At 52.1% G+C, this 19,003-nt stretch overlaps 7 protein-coding genes across 7 annotated transcripts; 5 read left to right on the top strand and 2 right to left on the bottom strand.

Moving 5' to 3' along the window:
- Positions 1-79: 79 nt before the first annotated feature.
- UHO2_00252 (putative CTT1 - catalase T, cytosolic) lies at positions 80-1,825 on the bottom strand (the record flags this gene model as incomplete). The annotated part of the gene is made up of 1 exon (XM_041556872.1): positions 80-1,825. One exon carries the CDS (start codon positions 1,823-1,825, stop codon positions 80-82), a length of 1,746 nt encoding a protein of 581 aa, XP_041412806.1.
- A 913-nt stretch (positions 1,826-2,738) lies between these two features.
- Positions 2,739-4,556, bottom strand: UHO2_00253 (uncharacterized protein; the record flags this gene model as incomplete). Its single annotated transcript, XM_041556873.1, has 1 exon — positions 2,739-4,556. The coding sequence occupies one exon, from the start codon at positions 4,554-4,556 to the stop codon at positions 2,739-2,741; it is 1,818 nt and encodes a 605-aa protein (XP_041412807.1).
- An 897-nt stretch (positions 4,557-5,453) lies between these two features.
- On the top strand, positions 5,454-6,524 carry UHO2_00254 (uncharacterized protein; the record flags this gene model as incomplete). Its single annotated transcript, XM_041556874.1, has 1 exon — positions 5,454-6,524. The coding sequence occupies one exon, from the start codon at positions 5,454-5,456 to the stop codon at positions 6,522-6,524; it is 1,071 nt and encodes a 356-aa protein (XP_041412808.1).
- A 1,150-nt stretch (positions 6,525-7,674) lies between these two features.
- Positions 7,675-9,855, top strand: UHO2_00255 (uncharacterized protein; the record flags this gene model as incomplete). Its single annotated transcript, XM_041556875.1, has 6 exons — positions 7,675-7,785; positions 8,002-8,438; positions 8,481-8,777; positions 8,847-9,336; positions 9,367-9,570; positions 9,661-9,855. The coding sequence occupies 6 exons, from the start codon at positions 7,675-7,677 to the stop codon at positions 9,853-9,855; spliced, it is 1,734 nt and encodes a 577-aa protein (XP_041412809.1).
- A 992-nt stretch (positions 9,856-10,847) lies between these two features.
- UHO2_00256 (uncharacterized protein) lies at positions 10,848-11,889 on the top strand (the record flags this gene model as incomplete). The annotated part of the gene is made up of 3 exons (XM_041556876.1): positions 10,848-10,934; positions 11,068-11,334; positions 11,356-11,889. The coding sequence occupies 3 exons, from the start codon at positions 10,848-10,850 to the stop codon at positions 11,887-11,889; spliced, it is 888 nt and encodes a 295-aa protein (XP_041412810.1).
- Positions 11,890-14,277: 2,388 nt separating this feature from the next.
- Positions 14,278-17,046, top strand: UHO2_00257 (uncharacterized protein; the record flags this gene model as incomplete). The annotated part of the gene is made up of 1 exon (XM_041556877.1): positions 14,278-17,046. One exon carries the CDS (start codon positions 14,278-14,280, stop codon positions 17,044-17,046), a length of 2,769 nt encoding a protein of 922 aa, XP_041412811.1.
- A 1,309-nt stretch (positions 17,047-18,355) lies between these two features.
- On the top strand, positions 18,356-18,727 carry UHO2_00258 (uncharacterized protein; the record flags this gene model as incomplete). Its single annotated transcript, XM_041556878.1, has 2 exons — positions 18,356-18,607; positions 18,698-18,727. 2 exons carry the CDS (start codon positions 18,356-18,358, stop codon positions 18,725-18,727), a joined length of 282 nt encoding a protein of 93 aa, XP_041412812.1.
- Positions 18,728-19,003: the final 276 nt, after the last annotated feature.

A 19,003-nucleotide genomic window follows, 5' to 3' on the forward strand; every position in this document is an offset into this window, starting at 1 on the left:
TGGTCTAGAGTTGAAACGCAACATTTTACATCACACCAATATTTCAGACACATAAGGATTCAAAATGAGAGGAATCCATTCAAGCTGATTCAGATGCTACATTAACGGAAAGGCACAAATCAACGAGCTTGGTTCCATTGGTCTGGTTTCCATCAACCAAAGCATGCTTGTTGCTGCTGAGACCATAAACCTTCTCGACCTTCTCGTGTTTGTGATCTGCCCTGGACCAGCCACCAGCTGAGCCAGCCTGGTCGCCCAGGTTCCTACCAAGGAAGTTGTGACTGCCGTTGAAAACTGCATCCCTCAAGTCGGTCTTGTATTTGCCCTTCAAACCTAAAGGTTCAGCGATCTTCTCTGCCATCTCCGGGTCGACCTGATGCCAAACACTAATCGCCTTAGCGAGAACGTCTTTATTCTGACAAGTGGACATGTGACCTGAGATATTCTCAATTGTTTGCTTCCTATCTTGTTCGGAGAAGACCTTCTTCCACATAGCCCTAGGCTGGAGGAAATCTTCCTCCTGAACACCAGAGAGGAAAGCAATAGCATTACCCTCATAGTCTGCGTGGATGTTGTCGACGTCAACCTGACGAGCTCTAAACTCGGGTGGAGCAAGGGAATGGATGTAGTTCGGTCGAGGACCTTGGTTGTAAAAGGCCATAGCACCGTCTCTTTGGAAGTTGACGGGTTTGTGGTCTGGGTGAGCTTGATTTACTGGCAACTGTTGATAGTTGACGCCAATACGATGACGGTGTGTGTCAGGGTAGGAGAATAGGCGCGATTGAAGAACGGGGTCGTTGCTTGGTTCGAGACCAGGGATCAAATGTGCTGGGTTGAATGCGACTTGTTCGATCTCGGCAAAGTAGTTGGCGACGTTGCGGTTGAGTTCAATCTCGCCGAGAGGGTGGAGAGGGAACTTGTCACGAGGCCAGACCTTGGTGAGGTCATTGACGTTGACACCGGAGTTGGGAGCATCTGCGGGGTCCATGATCTGATACTTGACGTCCCACTTGGGGAAGTCTCCCTTTTCGATGGCTTCGAAGAGATCCTTCTGGTGAGCATCGGGCGATTGCTGAGCTGCCTCGTCGTTGGTGAGGTTCTTGGTGCCCTGTTGGGAGAGAAGGTGGATCTGACAGTATTTCCACTTGCCCTCCTTGTTGATGAACTTGATCGTGTGCCCAGAGTAGCCCTGCATGTGTCTCCAAGAGAAAGGAATACCACGAGGACCCATGAGGTAGAGGAACTGGTGGACGGACTCGGGGTTGTCACCCATGTAGTCCCAGAAGTGGATCGAGTCGTCGGCATGCGTCAAGTGCGTTTGAGGGTCTCGCTTCTGCGTGTGGATAAAGTGAGGGAACTTGGCCGGATCACGAAGGAAGAAGATAGGAGTGTTGTTGAACACCCAGTCCATGTTTCCTTGTGCCGTCCTCATCTTGATGGAAAATCCACGAGGATCACGAGCGCAATCAGGAGAACCCGATTCGCCACCAACAGTAGAGAAGCGAACAGTGATAGGACATTCAGTCTTTTCACCAAAGAGTGGCGCAAGACAGATGTCCGGAATTGGGTGGGTGGTTCGATAGATACCGTGAGCTCCACCACCCTTAGCGTGAACGACTCGCTCAGGGATACGTTCTCGATCGAAGTGAGAGATCAGGTCGATAAGGTGAAAGTCCTGAAGCAAAAGGGGGCCTTCGCGACCGGCTCGCTGGGCTTCATAGGCATGAGGGACAGCGACACCATTGGAAGTGGAGTAAGTTCCGGGTTCAGAGTTGCTGTCCTCCTGGAACGATCGGACGGCGAGTCCAGTAGTAGTAGACGACATGATTGATAGTGTATGGTCGAGTGTGGTGAAGAGACAAAGTGAACTGCTGAAGGAAGGAGCCTGCAACTGCAACTGCAACTGCAACAATGTCTGCTCCGATGAAGTGGCCTCACAAGCCCTCAGCAGTTGCTTACGCTATGCCGAGTGTACATCAAGCAACTGCTTACGATTTCGCTCGGCTTGTCCTGTGTGATTGATTGCAAATCAAAACTGAGATGGCACAACCTGACACCCGGTGTTCGCTGCATTTCGAGAGCGTGTTGTGATGGGGAGGGTAAAAGCTGACAAATAAGACACAAAATGCAGGATGCAAAGCGTCATTCCTTAGGAGCTTTACGGCGATCGAAACTGCGAGCATGAGTCAGGGTCTTTGCTCTCCTCACAGTGCCCTTCAAGATCATGTGAAGCCTGCGGTCTGCTGCACATGACTTGCTGCAAACGTCATGATGCTCGCTTCTGGTGTCGAACGTTGCAACAGCATGCAGGGTCCAATGCACATCCTCCCTCGATCCCCCTTTCAGCGTGCACCAAGCTGGCTTCGTTTTATCCTTCACCTTGTCGAAATCTCAGTCCGGTCACGCAGACATGACAAAAAGTGACAGGCACCAACTTCAGACAGACAAGCCAAACTAGATGTTTGAGTAGGAGCGACGCTGCTGATATGAGCGAGAATGGGGATAGAATTACAACAGAGGACCGACTCTGTGATTGTGAGGAGAAATTTGTGAAGCTGCAATACAAGATAGATGCGAGAAATAGTCCATAGGATACGGAAAGGGAAGCAAGAGAGCGAGACATTGGTAGCGTGGCGATGGTGGCGAACGCCACCGTCAAATCGGGTTACACATGATCTGCGGAGAGGTAGATGCTGGGACTACCGTGCAGAAGCCAAAAACGTTGAAGAGTATCTTGATCATCTACTGCTGAAGGCCAACGAAGGCAAGTCAGGTGACGACTGTGACTGGGAGCTACTAAAGGCATACGAGTAGTCACTTGGGCGATGGTCCTGTGATGCTCGCAGTTGCTGCGTTTTGAGCGTGGAGATAGGCAGAGCTGGCGCCGACTCGTTCGGCCTTGCTTGCTTATCTGCCTTGTCGTCACTCCAAGCTGAAAGCAGATGCGTTGAAGATTTTGAGGTGGGCAGATTGGTGCCTGCTGGAGCTTCGCCATAGATGCCCGATGATCGGGTCAACTTGTGCTCCTTCTCCTCGTACTTCATCAGTTCGGCAACAAAGCCGATGTTGGGACAGATGGCAGCTCGCTTCTCCATGACGTGCGAGTAGGATCGTTGCAAGGACCAGCCGAGTGCATGGATGAGGTAGGCGATGACAATGGTGACAGAGCGCGACTTGCCTGCTTTGCAGTGCACGTACACTGGCTCAGACCGCAAGCGCGCGTCATCGAGGAAAGAACATGCCTCTTGAATGCTGTCCTGCACGCCTTTTGCTTCGACACTGTCAAGCATAGGAATCTTGAGGTACTTGTCAAACTTGTCTCGCAGGTTGAGAGGGCCGCGTTCGTCGATCTCGCAAGCCACGTTGAGAATGCGACGTATGCCCTTGTGCTGCAACTCGGCGACGTTCTGCTCGCTTTGGACGTTGGGACCGAGATAAAGAAAGTCGGGAAGAATGGTCGAGACCTCAAACGTGAACTCCTCCAAGTTGAAGTCACTTCGGCCAAGGTGGGCATCTGACTGTCGCGAGCCTGAATCAGCTGCGACAGCCGCAGTAGATGATGATGCCGTGTTCTCTGAAACGGCCTTGTCGTGGGATCGAGGCTTGAGACGTTCCATGGGAGTCGGAGGTGTAAGCATAGGCATGGGCAGATGCAGGAAGTTCTTCTGTTTTGATTTCGAGGGATGCGGATAGCTACTCAAGGTAGCCGATCTACGTGGCACCGAGGTGTCCAGCTGAAGCTTCAAGCCGGTGGGCGACTTGCGAGTGGTGATGATGGACTGTGATGATGGCCCGATGATGGGCTGTGGTGATGGCCCGATAATGGGCTGTGATGATGGCGCAGGGTCGAGAGCTGTTTCTGTCTGCGTGCGCAACATTTCGGAGGTGTTAAGCCGTGTCAAAGTCGGTCTGTCTGGACGAGTGGGACGTGCCGATGAAGAATTGTAGCCACCGTCGAATCGGGATGGAGAGGCTGTGATGGATTGAGATGATGAAGCGGGCGTGGCACTGGCGGAAGTGGCTTGGAAGGGCGACATTGCGCTCCAGCGTAGCGGGACAGCAGAGCTTGGCTTGGCTAGCTGTTCGGGACTCGAATGCAAGACTTGCAGGTGCGAGAGTGTCGAGGAGGCTGGAATCAATGTTGGATGCGAATGCGGATCGACATCAGAGCGTAAGAGGAATGGGTCACCCCTTGTAAATCGATGTGCGTTGTCACAGACAGGCGAAGCAAGCGCCTGAGCTAGAGCTTGTCCAATTGCCGGCGATGCCAGAGCTGAGTTGACAAGAGCAGAGTTGCGCCGAGACAGTGAATCAGGTTGCCAGAATGGGTCGCAGAATGGGTCGGCGAAAGGAGTGCTGCTTCTTATCGGATCGTCGACCGGGGATACTGCAGCGCTAGCAGCCATGGTGTGGACGTCCGAGCGGACGCCGTGTTGGAGAGGATGAGGCGATGTGAAGGTGGTAGATGCACGGCAAGAGCGGCGTCGTTGGAGACGAGGAGCTTGGTGTACACGGATCACGTTGGAGACGATCTCGGAGAAGCGGCTCTTGCCCATGTGCGTATTGGCAAGAGACGATCGTTTGTGCGGATGGAAAGCTGACACCTATATGGGCGTAGCGCAGCTCCAAGGTATTGCTGTGGGCGCTCAAGATTCACCGTGGAGGAAGTGTGCCAATACAAGGCTGGAGATGCTACTCGTCTGTATAGACCCGAGCTGGTCGAGGTGCTATGACTGCGAATGGCAAGAAAACAGGGCTTGCTGCTGCTGAAGGAGGTGCACGAGGACAAGAAGCGGAAGAAGGATTGCTTGTAGATAGAGCAGCCGCGTGAACTGATCGAGATGAGTGGGGAGAAGGTGGTAGGGATGATGGAGTGACGTCGAGAAGAGACTGGGCCGGCCAGAGGGTAGAAGGATGGAAGGACTACAAGCGTGTTGCAGTAGCGGAAGTAGGCCAAGCCGAGATCGTGTGGTTGGTGTATAGTGGCAGTGTGTTGGTAGAAGAGGAGGGCAAGCTGAGCCAAGCGCTGCTGTAGTTAGCTATTCCGCGGTTGCGCCGTCCTGAACAATGCCGTTTTGGTGGAGCCGAGAGCCAGACTGAGAGCCAGACCAAAAAATTGAGAGTGCAAAAGAGAGAGAGAGAGAGAGAGAGAGAGAGAGCGCGCGCGTTCAAGTCTGCAGCGGCCAATAGTGTAGAGAGAGCGCAGCTGCTGGCCGAGAATTGACCCGACCTCGAGGGCTGTGTGTGTGAGCAGGCGTAATTTCAAATTTCCATTAAAACTCAACGGAAAGCCGTCTGCTGCCAACAATGAAGAAAACCAATTTCGATTCGGAAAGCTCATCGGGAGAGAAAGAAGTTGAAGTAGATAAAAGATGCACAAAGCGTAGAGACTGCGGAGAAAGTGTTTACGGCCAAGTAAAAGGCTTGCGCAAAAGGGGCTCAGCAGTACATGCATGTGTGCGCTCCGAGTGTGCATGAGTGGCGAAAACTTGAAGATACTTGACTCGCATTTGTACTTAGAACTATCATCATCAACAAAAATGCTTCAACTGATTAAGAGTCTGATGCTCAGTGCAATGCCACCATTGACAAGAGCTGGACAGACAGGAAGAGATGATGAACAAGCAGCTGTGGCCACAGGTAACAGTCAAGAGGAAGGATGGCTCACGCAGGTAGTCAGGATCCTCCAGCTAGCAAACCCAGCACTGACGGCTGAGGAGGTGATTGTACAGGCTATGGGCCTTGTTAGCATCAGTGGCCAGACCCCATGTGGAGAGATGGAGAAGATCCCCAAGGATGTATCAAGTTCCATCACACACATCAAGAAGCTTAGCAATAGCAACTGGCATACTTGGGAACCAATGTTCATCGACTGCCTTCAGAGGGTACACAATGCAAAGGAGATACTATATGGCATAATTGCACCTGGAAGCAAGGAGTACGATGAAGATCTGGACAAAGCTCTCGTGGGCCTCATCCATGCTTGTTGTGACAACAGCCCAGACAGTTGCATCAACACCTACACCATTAGGGGTGCAGATGAGGAGGTCCAACTTGGCAGCACACTGTATGCCAAGCTCAAGAAAGCACTGACACTGAACAATGCTGTAAAGCGAGCAGGACTGCAGGATTGTATTCACACAGTGCACTTGCACAATCAAGACATTGTCAGGCTAGGCAAGGAACTTGATTCAATCTGGAACAATGCAGCATGTCTCAGAAAGTGCTTCAATGAGGACCTCAAGAAGTCAACTCTCTATCGCTGCACAGCCCAAGATTGGTTCTATGCCAACACTGTTGATGCACTCAAGACAGCTAAGCCAGATTGTGAGTATGACAAAGCCTACCATGCATTAGCAAAGAAGCAGCAGGACGGTGAGATCTCTGGCTGCATTATGTCACGGGAGCCGGTCGGCCGAAATGGAGTCTGCGCCATCTGCGCAGACAGAGAGGTTAAATCGGTTGAAGGGCTGCGTAAGAACCTGACTCAGCAGTTCCCAAGGAGATCCAGTAGGAGACCGTAACTTGCTGGATATTGGGGACTACTGGTGGCAGGAACAGATGGGAGGGTTGTCGAGCAATGCCACTCTGTGGTACACATGGGAAGTCATCATCATCGATTGACAATGATCAGACATGTGATGAATTGCTAGGGAACAATCACTCTGGAAGTGTAGTTGGTTTGGCAGCTCAGGAAGGTGCTGAAGTCAGCCTTACCAAGCAAGCCCTGAGCAGTGCCACATGCAGGTCGTGTGGTGGCGCTAGATCATGTCCTTGATACAGCATTGTATATATACTATCTCCCCATGCTATTGGATGAGCAGAGACTCATCCACTCTACAAAACTTTCACAGTTATCATAGCTGTACATTCTACTACATGAACAGTAACATTCTTTCTATGTCGCACATCGCAATATCATCTATTGTGATCATTGCAAGTCTGAGCCTTCATCATCAAATGAAGAGTATTGTAAACAATGTCATTGACACCTACATTGGCACTGTAGCACCTCAACTACAGGTGGAACCTCCACTGCAGGCCTGGAACCTCTAGCAGTCCCTATAACCTAAACGCTGCCAGCAGCAATGACTGAGCACTAGCTCTGTCACTAACAGTGCTACATCGACGTCTCGACACTTGTGCTGATGTTGTGCTACACCATTGCTAGGAGCTGACCTTGCCACATTACCTCTGTATGGAGTGCCAACAGCAGTTAGTTGACATCTGTTCCCCAGGCCTCACTCATTGGGTATCATGGGTAACTGTTCAGGAGAGCCTCCTCATTGGTTCTCCGAGAAGTACACTCAGTCTACCCTCCCTATCGGAACTCACTGAGTTCCACTGAGACGGCCCATTCCGCAGGGAGTCGGGTGTTAGGCACACGACCGCTGACACATTAGAGGGGCAGCCAGGGTTGCCGCGAGTGCGGAGCAGGGGGACAACAACCAGGCAGAGCAGGGACCAAGGGGCAGATGCAATCCCTGCAACCCCTCAGCCCCTCCGAAATGCTATGTGTGTGGAGGACTGAACCATATCACCCACAATTGCATGAACAACAATACGACACAAGAAGCAAGCCACTAGGGACTCAGGTGCACCTTCCTAGCAATTGATGGGGGCAAGCAATCAGCATGCAACACCTGGATTGTCAATTCAGGTGCAACTCATCATATGGTAAATGATGAGAGAATGCTGCTCACCTCAACAAGCAAGGTCGGCCAGATCAGTACAGCAGGGGATGAAAGGCTTCAGGTGAAGGCCATAGGAGATGCCTCCCTTTGGGTCAGTGAGGCTACCATCCAGCTATTGGATGTGCTCTATGTGCCGAAACTCAATGCTAATTTATTGTCCATACAAGGCTTGATCAAGAATGGTGCATGAGTAACCTTTGATGAGTTTGGGACTACCATAAAGCAGAACGATGGTACCCAAGTGCAATTCAGGAGGAACAGGAGACAAGGCCGCTTTGAAGTGTGAGGACAAGCACTGGCCTTGGAGCTGGAGGAGACTCACAATGACATCCCAGAGGATGATAAGAACACAGGAAGACAAAATGATGTCCCAGAGGACAATAGGAACACAGGAGATCAGGACAGCTACCTCTGGCACGAGAGGTTTGGACACCTGGGACGAGATAAGACAAGGCAGATCCAGGCACACTACCTTGGTACTGATGAGAGGATGGAGCATGAGTTGAAGCATTGCAATGCATGCAGTCAAGGGAAACAGACCCAAGCACAGATGAGCCAATCAGAGTTGAAAAGAGCAGGGGCACCACTAGAGCTAGTACACATAGATTTGATGACAGATTTCAAGGGCCATGCCAACTACCACTATGCACTAGTTGCTGTGGATGACTTCTCCTCCCTGAACTATGTGGAACCACTCTGCACTAAGGGCACTGCACTCATGGCACTGAGAAGGTGGATCACCAGGTTGGAATGAACAATGGACAGGAAACTCAAAATGCTCCACAGTGACAATGGAGGAGAGTGGTGCAGCTTGGGAGCTGAAGACTGGCAAACTCAGGAGGGTTTCAAGTGGCAAAAGAGTGTCCCAGGGATCAGTATCCAAAATGGATGGGCAGAGAGAGCAATCAGATCAGTCCAAGAAAAGATGCACTTGATGCTCATTGGTCGAGCTTGCCCCAGAGAGTTATGGCCATATGCAATCACAGCAGTGGCACATGTGATGAACCTCACCCCATCAGCCACCAAGACCATTCCTCACAAGGCCTTTTATGGAACCACTGTGCACAAGCTGGCCCAACAGCTGTGAGTCTTTGGATGCTTAGCATGGGTCCATGTTCAACAGAAGGACCAGCAAGGCAAGTATGGGGCTAGAGCAAAGCCAGCCATCATGATTGGGTACAATGATGAGCACAAAGCATGGAAGTTTTGCAACCTGGACCAGCCCACATCAATCCAATGGAGCAACTCAGCAATGTTCCATGAGGACAAAGGATGGAGCAATTGCCAACAGGAGGCATTCAAGCCCATGGCGACTGCAGAAGTCGAGGAGGAGGGTGTCATGCCAACCACAGTGGAGGAGGAAACCAGATCAGAGGCTGCAGTGGAGGATCTCCTACCAGCTATAGACAGCACAGTAGGCACTGCCAACACAGCAGTACTGAACCTGGACCCAACTCTTGGAGAGGCAATGAACAGTGAGGATGCCCAGCTCTGGAAGGAGGCAATACAAAAGGAGCTGGAAGGACTTGAGGCAATGGGAACTTGGGAGGTGGTGCACCAACCGCCAGGACTACCACTTGTGGACTCTAAGGTTGTGCTTCGGCTGAAGCTTGATGCTGATGGTGTGCCCATCAAGCACAAGGTGTGACTGGTTGCAAGGGGCTTCACACAGAGAGAGGGGATCAACTACCAAGAAACCTTCTCTCCAGTAGCTCCCCTTGGAGCAATCAGAGCCATCTTAGCACTAGCAGTACAGAACAACTGGGAGGTGCATGCTCTGGACATCACTATGGCTTACTTGAACTCCACATTAAAGGAAGCAATCTACATGAAGCCACTGGAAGGATCAGGAGTACCTCCCAGCCAGGTGTACAAGGTAGTCAAGGGTTTATATGGCCTAAAGCAGTCCAGGCAAGAATGGAACCAGGAGTTTGATAGGTCTTTGTGATGCATGGGATTCTTCCAGGTAGATTGCACTCCCTGCATCTACACCAAGGGACAGGGTGAAGATATGGCCATTGTGGTCATCTACATTGATGATACATTGGTCATAGCACCATGGCTGGAAACAGTCCTAAAGGTTAAGAAGCAGATTGGCCAGAGATGGAAGATGGAAGATAGTGGTGAGGTCTCTCACTTCCTTGACATCAAAATCAGTTGAGACCATGCAATGCACACCATGACAATTGGTCAGTCAGGGTACATTGACCAAGTGCTGGCAAAGCACCTGGACAAACGTACAAAGCCGACCATGGTCCCAATGCAGAGCATACCAGAGGGAACCCTTTGTCAGGGGTCTCGCGCCTGAAACCCAGGTCGGTCTGTCAAGATACTCGGTGACTATCAAACTGTGTGACAGCTATTGTCTCAGTATCGGTGACTATCAAGTTGCGCAGTGACAGCAGGTGGCGTTCGTTGTATATACTATCGTAGGTTTCGGCTGACCTCTGTGGACACTCTGTTCAGGGGTAGTTCGGCACAATCAATATCAATGCTATGATGACACCAAGGTCTGGTGTGAGTGTTGATGATGATGAGGTTGATGACATTGGTGATAAGGTTGGTGAGTGTTGATGAGAATGAGGTTGATGGTGTTGGTGATAAGGTTGGTGGCGTCAACATGAGTGTCCAGTGTGTTGACTGATGCTTGAAGTGATCCCCAGACTGCAGTGGACTACTGCCTTCGGTTCTATCTATATCCGGACCGCTAACCTGCTATGGGTGCCTTCGGACGTCAGGTAGTGGTGATACAACACACACACTACAATGAGGAGCAACCTTGATAGATTGCTGCTATGCTGACTGAAACTAATGTATACTTATGCTGAAGTGATAACTAGTTATATGGTGAGTAGAGTGGATGAGGATCCACTCGACCTATGATGATGAGAAAGCATGGTTATATACCTCTCCTCAGCATTGCCAGCAATGCTGCTCCTGCTCTCTCTCCAGAGAGTACCTTCTTCATTGAGTACTGCTCAGGGGCCTCTCCTGCTTGGCACCCCTGTGCCTCTTGAGCTGTGTCGACTCCTTCAACACTGCTCCTCCTCCTCATGACCTGGTGTCGACTCCTTCAACACTGCTCCTTCTCCTTTGATCAGTGACAGTTCCTTTGGCTCTTGTCTCTCGAGCCCCTGAGTGGTAACCATCTGCATGCTCCTTGAGCTTGGTCCTCTTCGTGGCTGTGCCTGCTCCTTGAGCTTGGTCCTCCTCGTGGCTGTGCTTGGCCCTCCTTTGCATGTGAGTCTGTAGGAGTCCATGGTCTCCATGGAGACTGCACTACGACCATGCTCTCTACTGATCTTGACTAGATCTTCGATACCTGTGCTCCTTCCATATGAACCCGTGACCCTCCTGCTTCTTGAGCATTCAGGCCCATGACACCCTTGTCACAAGTGCAAAGCAACAGAAGGAGTATCCAGTGATCATTGGCAAGCTACTCTGGGTTGCCAACAGCACCCAGCCCAACCTTAGCCTCACCATGGGCATTCTCGCTAGACACATGTGCGAACCATCACAGGAGCATTATCAGGCAGCACAATGGGTCTTACGCTACCTCAAAAGCACAAAGGAGGTTGGATTGGTTTATAGGGCAAATGAGTTGCAAGAGCCACTGGTCGCGCACAGTGATGCAAACTGGGTGAGTGACGCCACCATACAGAGAAGGAGTACATTGGGATCAGTGGCATTAGTGTACAGGAACCCAGTAGCCTGGAAGTCAGTGACACAAAAATGCATATCATTGTCTGCCATCGAGGTGGAGTTCATTGCAGCCATGGAAGCAACACATGAGGTGCTCTTCCTCAAGCAGCTGCTATGCTCAATTGGTATAGCCACAGGCACCCCGACAGTCTACTTGGACAACACTGGTTGCATACAGGTTAGTAAGGACCCAGCACAGCACTGGAAGCTTAAGCACATTGACACCAAGTATCACTTCATCCATAACAATGTCCAAGAGGGAAGGGTGCAGATCAAGTATGTGGACACCACAAGAAACTTGGCAGATGTACTCACAAAGCCCATTGGGAGACAAGCAATGCAGCAAGCAAGATCTGGGCTACACCTGCAAATACCAGCAGCAGCATACAGAATGGGGTCCCCAAGCTATGCGACAGTATTGAAGAACAGAGGTTGCACCTTGAAACAACAGCATAATGAACAGGGTACATATGCTGTTGAGGGGGGGAGTTGAAGTAGATAAAAGATGCACAAAGCATAGAGACTGCAGAGAAAGTGTTTACAGCCAAGTAAAAGGCTTGTGCAAAAGGGGCTCAGCAGTGCATGCATGTGTGTGCTCCGAGTGTGCACAAGTGGCGAAAACTTGAAGATACTTGACTCGCATTTGTACTTAGCACTATCATCATCTACAAAAACGCTTCAACTAAAGAAACCCTTTTTTTTTCTTTCTTTTTTCTTTTTTCTTTTTTCTTTTTTCTTTTTTCTTTTTTCTTTTTTCTTTTTTCTTTCTATTTTTGTCTTGTTGATGAGCTTTGCGCTCGCTGCTACACTATACATTTCCGAGGTTTGAGCTGTTTCTCTCCAGCATCAAAAGAAAGCATTCGTTGTCTGTTCTGCGCAATCGAAGCCGACTTTCTCCCACCGCCATTGAAAGGCAAAGACAAAAGCGGCGGCTTCTTCATTCTGTTGCCCAACGTCTGCATGTTGACAAGCTTTGTGAATAGGCTCACAACCGCTTCATCACAGCAAGTTGACTCAAGCTTCACTCGTTGAAGGCATATGGTCAGGTTCAAAAGCTCCGAGACTATGCGATAACGCGTGTGGCTGCAACGGGCGCCTCTTTTGTCTGCCAGCGAGCTTCACACAGCTGCTCAAGGCATTGTTCTCGGATCCGTTGCCGTGATAGGATGCGGTATGAGCCGTTCGAGGCCTAGCTGGCTTTGAACCATATTGAACGAGTCGATATGCTACAACGCTGAGCGGCTTGAACCTTGTGATTGACTGAAATGAAGCCGGCCACCGAAACGAGGTGATGCAGCGGCAGACCCACTTTCAAGGCGGATTTTCAGCATCTTTTTTTTTTTTTTTTTTTTTTTTTTTTTTTTTTTTTTTTTCTTTTTCTTTTCTTTTGGCTCGCGAACCAAATACTTTTACGGTATCCGCGTGCACGTCCTCGGAATGCCGATGGCAACGGTCGCTCCAGACAGAGCAACTTCTCTTCCTGAGCTTGGCAAGTGAGCATCAACAAGAACATCCTTTATTCACATTCGCGTCAACGCATCATGTGCCTGCCAGCAGCTCATTCCTACTATAACTTGCTTTACATAGGCCAAACCCATCAGAAGATGGAGCTCCTTTGCGCTGCGGAGCTGCATGCCAGCGTCGGCAGAGTTATCGGATAGGAAGGACAGTGATTTCCACCAGCAGGCGACCCCTTATGTGTCGTGCGATAAAATGTATAGAGCGAGCTATGACATATGCTTAGTATTTCCACTCCTTCTCCTCGCCCGATTCCTCTCCCGATTCATCGCCCGATTCCTACCTCGATAGAGCTGCTTGTCTCTTCTATGACCCTTGGCGTTGGAGAACGGTATCAATGTTCAGCCCTCTCAGACCACCTATTGCCTTTGATACCTATTGCCTTTGATCACTGATGTGGGGGAATTGACAGTTTGAGATGCCATATGTCGCTTCCTAGCTTAGAGCTGACAGACAGGCCCTTCAGGGTCGAGGCTTTTTTCGTCGCTTTGTGATGGTCAGCCGACCAAGTCTCTTCCTACATGATGGCCCTTTCTTCTCACCAGCTTCGTATTCAATTCCTTTGAAAAGGTTTTGTATTCAATTCCTTTGAAATACGACTCTCGGTTTTGTATATATCTCGGGAGTTCGATTTCAACTGAACCGAAATCAAAGGATCACTTGCTTTTCAGCTTTTTGTATTATGGATACAAGCCTATTTAACTTTCGATCACACTTTCTTCACTTTTTGCAATATCACAGGCTGCTCAAGAGGAAAAGCGAAAAAGGGCTCCGGTAGAAGTCTTAACTTGCTTGCTCGAAGGAGTGTCTTCTCGTGGAGGCGCAGGAGGCAATGCTCTCTGATCGAGTGACAGTCACATTAGTGAAGAAGAAAAGCAAAATAATTCAGTTCCAGGCCAACAGCAAAAGCACAGAGAGTCTCCACTCGTGACTGCCTCGTGTGTGAGAGTGAGTGAGAGTGTCTGAGAGTGTCTGAGAGAGTGTGTGTGTCCGTGTGTTTTGTGCTGCTGGTGTATCTTGGACACTAATTTAGCCAGCCGCCCAGCCACACTGTCGTTGACGCTGTCAAAGTGCACCAACAGAGCTTGCGCAGTGTTGCTTCGACTTCATCGCTGCCACTTTCTTTCTTCCTTTCATCCACTCCTCACCGTCTTGCTACCTTTTTCTCTTCCCTCTCGACTCTCTCCGCCGCGGTTCTCGACAATTGCATACGGTCCTTTGTCTTTGATCGTTTCGTTGCTCTTCTCCTCTTCGCCGTAAAAAGTCGTCCTGCAGTTCAGCTCGCTCATCTCGTCGAGACACACTTCCTCTAACCTCTCATCCCTACACTGCGCAATACACACACATACATATACACAAAACAATGTCGGCTACCACTGCGCGCAGAGGGTCCTTCCCTCGCCCCAAGGATCGCTCACAGAATGTGCAAGACGATACCGAAGAGGTCCGTACCCTTCGTTCCAAATACTCGGTTCAGCTCGAAATGATCCGTGAGCTCTTCCCAACTTGGACCGACGAAGATCTTCTCTTTGCTCTCCAAGAGTCGCTCGGCGATGTCGAGAACACCGTCGTTCGTATCACAGAAGGTCAGGTCGAGCAATTCTCCTCCGTCAAGCCAAAGAAGCAGCCCAAGAAGGAGTCCAGCGCTCATCACGCCGCCCTAGCTCCTTACCCTTCGTCAACCGCTCCATCTACTGCACCTCACGCTGCTCGTGGCAACCACGTTGGTGTTCCTGCTGCTCGTGGTCGTGGCGGTGCTTCTGTTCGAGGTGCTCGTGGCGGTCGAGGTGGCTTCCGTGGCCTTGGTGGTCGTGGTGGTGGCATTGCTCCCCAGACCAACGGGCACCAAGTCAAGACACCCGAGCCTGTCGAGTCGACGACTACAGCTCAGGCTTTCGCTCCTATCACTACACCTACCTCTGGAACCAGCTGGGCCGCTGCCCTCGGTCGATCTGCCAACAAGTCCCAACCCGCTCCTCCTGCTGCTGCTGCTGCTGCTGCTACACCTGCTCCAGCACCTGCGCTTCCCAAGGAGCTCACTGACTCGCCAGCTGCTCCTTCGCAAACTTCCACCGAGGCTGCAGAGGCACCTGCTGCCGCCCCCGCTCCAGCTGCTCCTCAAGCTACCGAGTCGGCCACCACCACCGCCGCTCTCACTTCCTCTGCTGAAGACTCAACCCCTGCCGTCAAGGTTCCTACCCCTTCCAAGCCTTCACCAAAGGCTGCTGGTATGAGCTGGGCTCAAATTGCTCGCAAGTCCGAGGCTCCCAAGCCTGCTGCTGCTCCTGCTGCTACTGCTGCTGCTACTGCTGCTCCCTCCGAGTCCGCCCCCGTCGCCCCAGCATCTGAAATTACTCCCGCCGCTGCTACCGAGTCTGCCACCGAGGCCAAGCCTGAATCTTCCGTTGAGCAGCCCGTCACCGCTGCTGCTGCCGAGCCCGTCGTCGAGGCTGCCGCTGCTCCTGTTACCAGCACAGAAGCTACCATCACTCAGGAGCCTGAAGCCGCTGCTGCCACTGAGCCTGCAGCGGTTGACTCTACCCCCGCCGCCGCCGCCGCCGATGCCACCACTGCTGCTCCCGCCGCTGATGCCAACGCATCGGCTGTTGCCCCACCTGGTCTCTCCAAGGCCGCAGATCCTCGTGCTGGCGCTCAGCGATCTTTGCAGCGCGCACGACAGGATGCCCCCGTCGTCATGGCTGGTGGCTCCTCCCAGCTTGACAAGCTTGGCGTCCAGTTCGGCTCGCTCAACTTCCTTGGCAACGATGCCGATGACACTCCCGAGTCTACCAACGACGCTGCACCTACACAGACAGAGGCTGAGGCTGCTCCTGTCGCCGCCGCCGCCGCCGCCGCCGCCGCTTCTCCCTCGGCTCACCGACAGGATGCTCAGGTTGCCCAGCCTCAGACCGACTCTTTTGCTCAACAGTCCGCTACTTCCCAGTACAACGGCTTCAAGTCGGACTCTTTCGACAACTCGTACGGTTTCACCGGACAGGCCCAACAGCAGGCCGCTCCCCAGCAGCAGGACCAGATCCACGGCTACAATGGATACAACTCGCTTGGCCAGAACCAGGCAGCTGCCCAGCAGCCTCAATCGCAGGGCCAGCCTCAGCAGGGTCTCCAGGACTACACGTCCATGTACGGTGGTCTCGACACTCAGCGTCTCGCTCAGTTCTACGGCTCTTACGACCAGGGATCCAACGCTTTCGGCCAGCGATCCGACGACAAGGCTCAGCCTCAGGCCTCTCAGCAGGGCCAGCAGTCACAGCAGCAGTCGCTTCCGCAGCAGGGCGGTGACCACCAGAGCCACCAGCCTCACCAGCACCATGCTCACCAGGCTGGTCCGGGTCTTCACCAGCAGCAGGCTCCTCAGCAGCAGTTCCCTGGCATCATGCCCTACTACTACCCCAACTACTACATGCCTCACCAGTTCCAGCACTACGCACAGCCCACCGCCGGCTACGGTCAATATCCCGTCTATGGTCAGCCCTCTGGTCAGCCCCAGCCCCACTCCAAGCCCGGTACCCCTGCCAACATCGCTTCGCCCTACAACCAGGCTCCTCAGAGTGACGCCAACGCCTACGGTGCCCAGAACCACTACGGTCAGGCACCCGGCTCCGCTGGTCTCTCTTCGTATGACCAGGGCTTCGGCCGTGGTGGCGTGCCTGGTCTCGGTGGCATGTCGGATTACTCCAAGATCTACGGGGGTGGTGGAAGCATCCCCGGTCTCGGTGGCTTCCTTGGAAGCGGTGCTGGTGGTGCTCCTCCGCAGAACGCTGCCTCTGGCAACGCTTCTTCCGGTAACACTGGAACCCCTCACATGGGTTCGCAGCAAAAGTCCGGTGCTTCGTCCGGAAGCGCTCTCGACAGCTATCGTCAGTTTGACGCCAACGCCTCCAAGGGATCGGCCCAGTCGGGCGCCGCCTCTAGCCAGGTGGGCCGTGGTCAGGGTCAGTCTCAGGGTGTGCCGCAACAGCAGGCTCAGCAGCAGCAGCAGCAGCAGCAACAGGCTCAGCAGCAACAGCAGCAGCAGCAGCAGTACTATCAGCAGTACGGTGCTTACGGCCACCAGGCCAGCAGCAACGCCTACTCCAACTACCCTTACGCTCGTCAGTACTGGGGTCAGTAATCGCATCCTTGCAGCTGCTTGGCACTAAATAAAAGATTGTACCCTTGACGACGCTGTACTCCTAAAAGCAGAAACACCACTCCATTGCTCTCCCCGATCAGAGGATTGCCCCTATGCTACACATGACATGACTCTTTGCACTCGCGCCAGTGCAAGAGTCTCTTCACTTGACCTTGCACACACACAGAAAGCGCACTCTAATTGCGCAATGCAAGTCATACCTGATCCTATGCCCTTTGGCTTGTTTGTGACACGGCTGTGAGATCGCCCGAGGTGTTTCATACAGGTCTCGACCCCAACTTTGTCCCCAAGACGGGTTTGATGGTGAATCAGCACCAACGCCAACGATCGATAGAAGACATCAGATGCCACAGTATGAGAACTGCAACATCCATCTTGGTGAACGCCATCGAATGGGCCGATGAACAAAGATAGACTTCGAATCGACGAGTACATAAATTGGGCCCGCCGATGCAAGCCACGTCCACCGCTCATCAACAAGATAGCGAGGTAAAGTAAGCGCTTCGATATGGGGAAAAACCTCACCTACACTAGCCGCGGTTCTTTGCTCGGCGACTATCTATCATCTCTCACTCGCCAAAAATAGCAAAGGGCTCAGGGTAGGATACTCTTGGGCCATCAACCGGTCACGTCGACATCCATGAGGTGATCGAATTATCTCGGTGTAAGCTTTAGGCATCGCAAAGACTCGACTTGACCGAAGCTGACATAAAACCCCTTGTCGGCTCCTCGGTTTGGTCAAGAAGGGTATGCTTCCCTTCAACTCCCGTGACGGATTGCGACAAGACAGGCTCGTACAAAAGTCATTTTCGCGTCCGGTCACTTCTCCAACCAGGCTAGCATTAAGCGACAGGAACACGAGAAGGTGAGGATCCCACGGCAATGCACGATCCAAACGCATATCTGTATCAGATCCTGTCCAAAGTGTTGGCCTTGGTCTCGGTGTCGGCAGCCGCGGTATCTGCACTTTTGCCGCCTGACAGAGAGGAGGCACTGTAGTTGAGAGGCGGCTAAGATTATGTCAGGTTGAACGAACAAGCGCATAGCCAAGAACCATGTCGGTTAGCTCCAGCCGCGTCCGCTTAACGAGGCAAGATCGTGGGAAAGATTCAGACCTCGCTTCTGCAAACACGCTTTAAGGCTTGGTATCCAAGAGATCTGTTTGACTGAATCTCAGGCACAGGGAAGGCACACATACAAATCCGCCCTGGCAGAGTTTTATCTCCACCGACGCAGACAATGACAGACCCATCGAGCTGCCACTGATTCTACCCCTCCATTTGCTGCGATGGCTCGTCTCACACTGGGGAGACCGGCCACGGCCATGTCAGAAGGCACATCTGTTACAAGGATAGCAAGCGCTGCGAGTCAAGCGAAGCAGAGGTTGAGGAGAGTAGCTATCGTCAATTGCCTTTCGGTTGAAGGGTGTGCAAGGAGCGAGCAAGAGCAAGCGTTTCCCGCCGTGTTCTCGGAAGCGGTGAATTCCAGTAGGAACACTGTCAACGAGTGGAAACATTCGGCATCGACCTCGCCTCGGCAAGTGAGTGGCTTTGATATTGCCTTCTCTCGAAGTCTTCTGTGTTCTAGGAGGTCACCTGACCCTCCCAAATCCCTTTCCCCGCATTCTCAGAATTGGGTTGGAGCAACCAAACGGCGCTGAATCTGATCGAAGGCTCCTAATATGCCATGGCTTTTCAACTAGGTCATGTGTCTCGTATGGCAACTCGATCCAATTCGAGACGCAAAAGCGTGAAAGAAGTCAGTTTTCACAAGCCATCAACACCATTCACTGCAACGACGAGAATGATCACTCGAATGACTGTCAAAGAAACCATCATTGGAGGAAGATCACGGCATCATGCGCTGCAACATTTGGTGCACTCGAGATTGTTGTTTGCCTGGCGGATCTCACTTTGCGCTGTCAAGATGGGGCTGT

Source organism: Ustilago hordei, assembly GCF_900519145.1.
Source record: "Ustilago hordei strain Uho2 genome assembly, contig: UHO2_contig_01, whole genome shotgun sequence".
Taxonomy (NCBI): domain Eukaryota; kingdom Fungi; phylum Basidiomycota; class Ustilaginomycetes; order Ustilaginales; family Ustilaginaceae; genus Ustilago; species Ustilago hordei.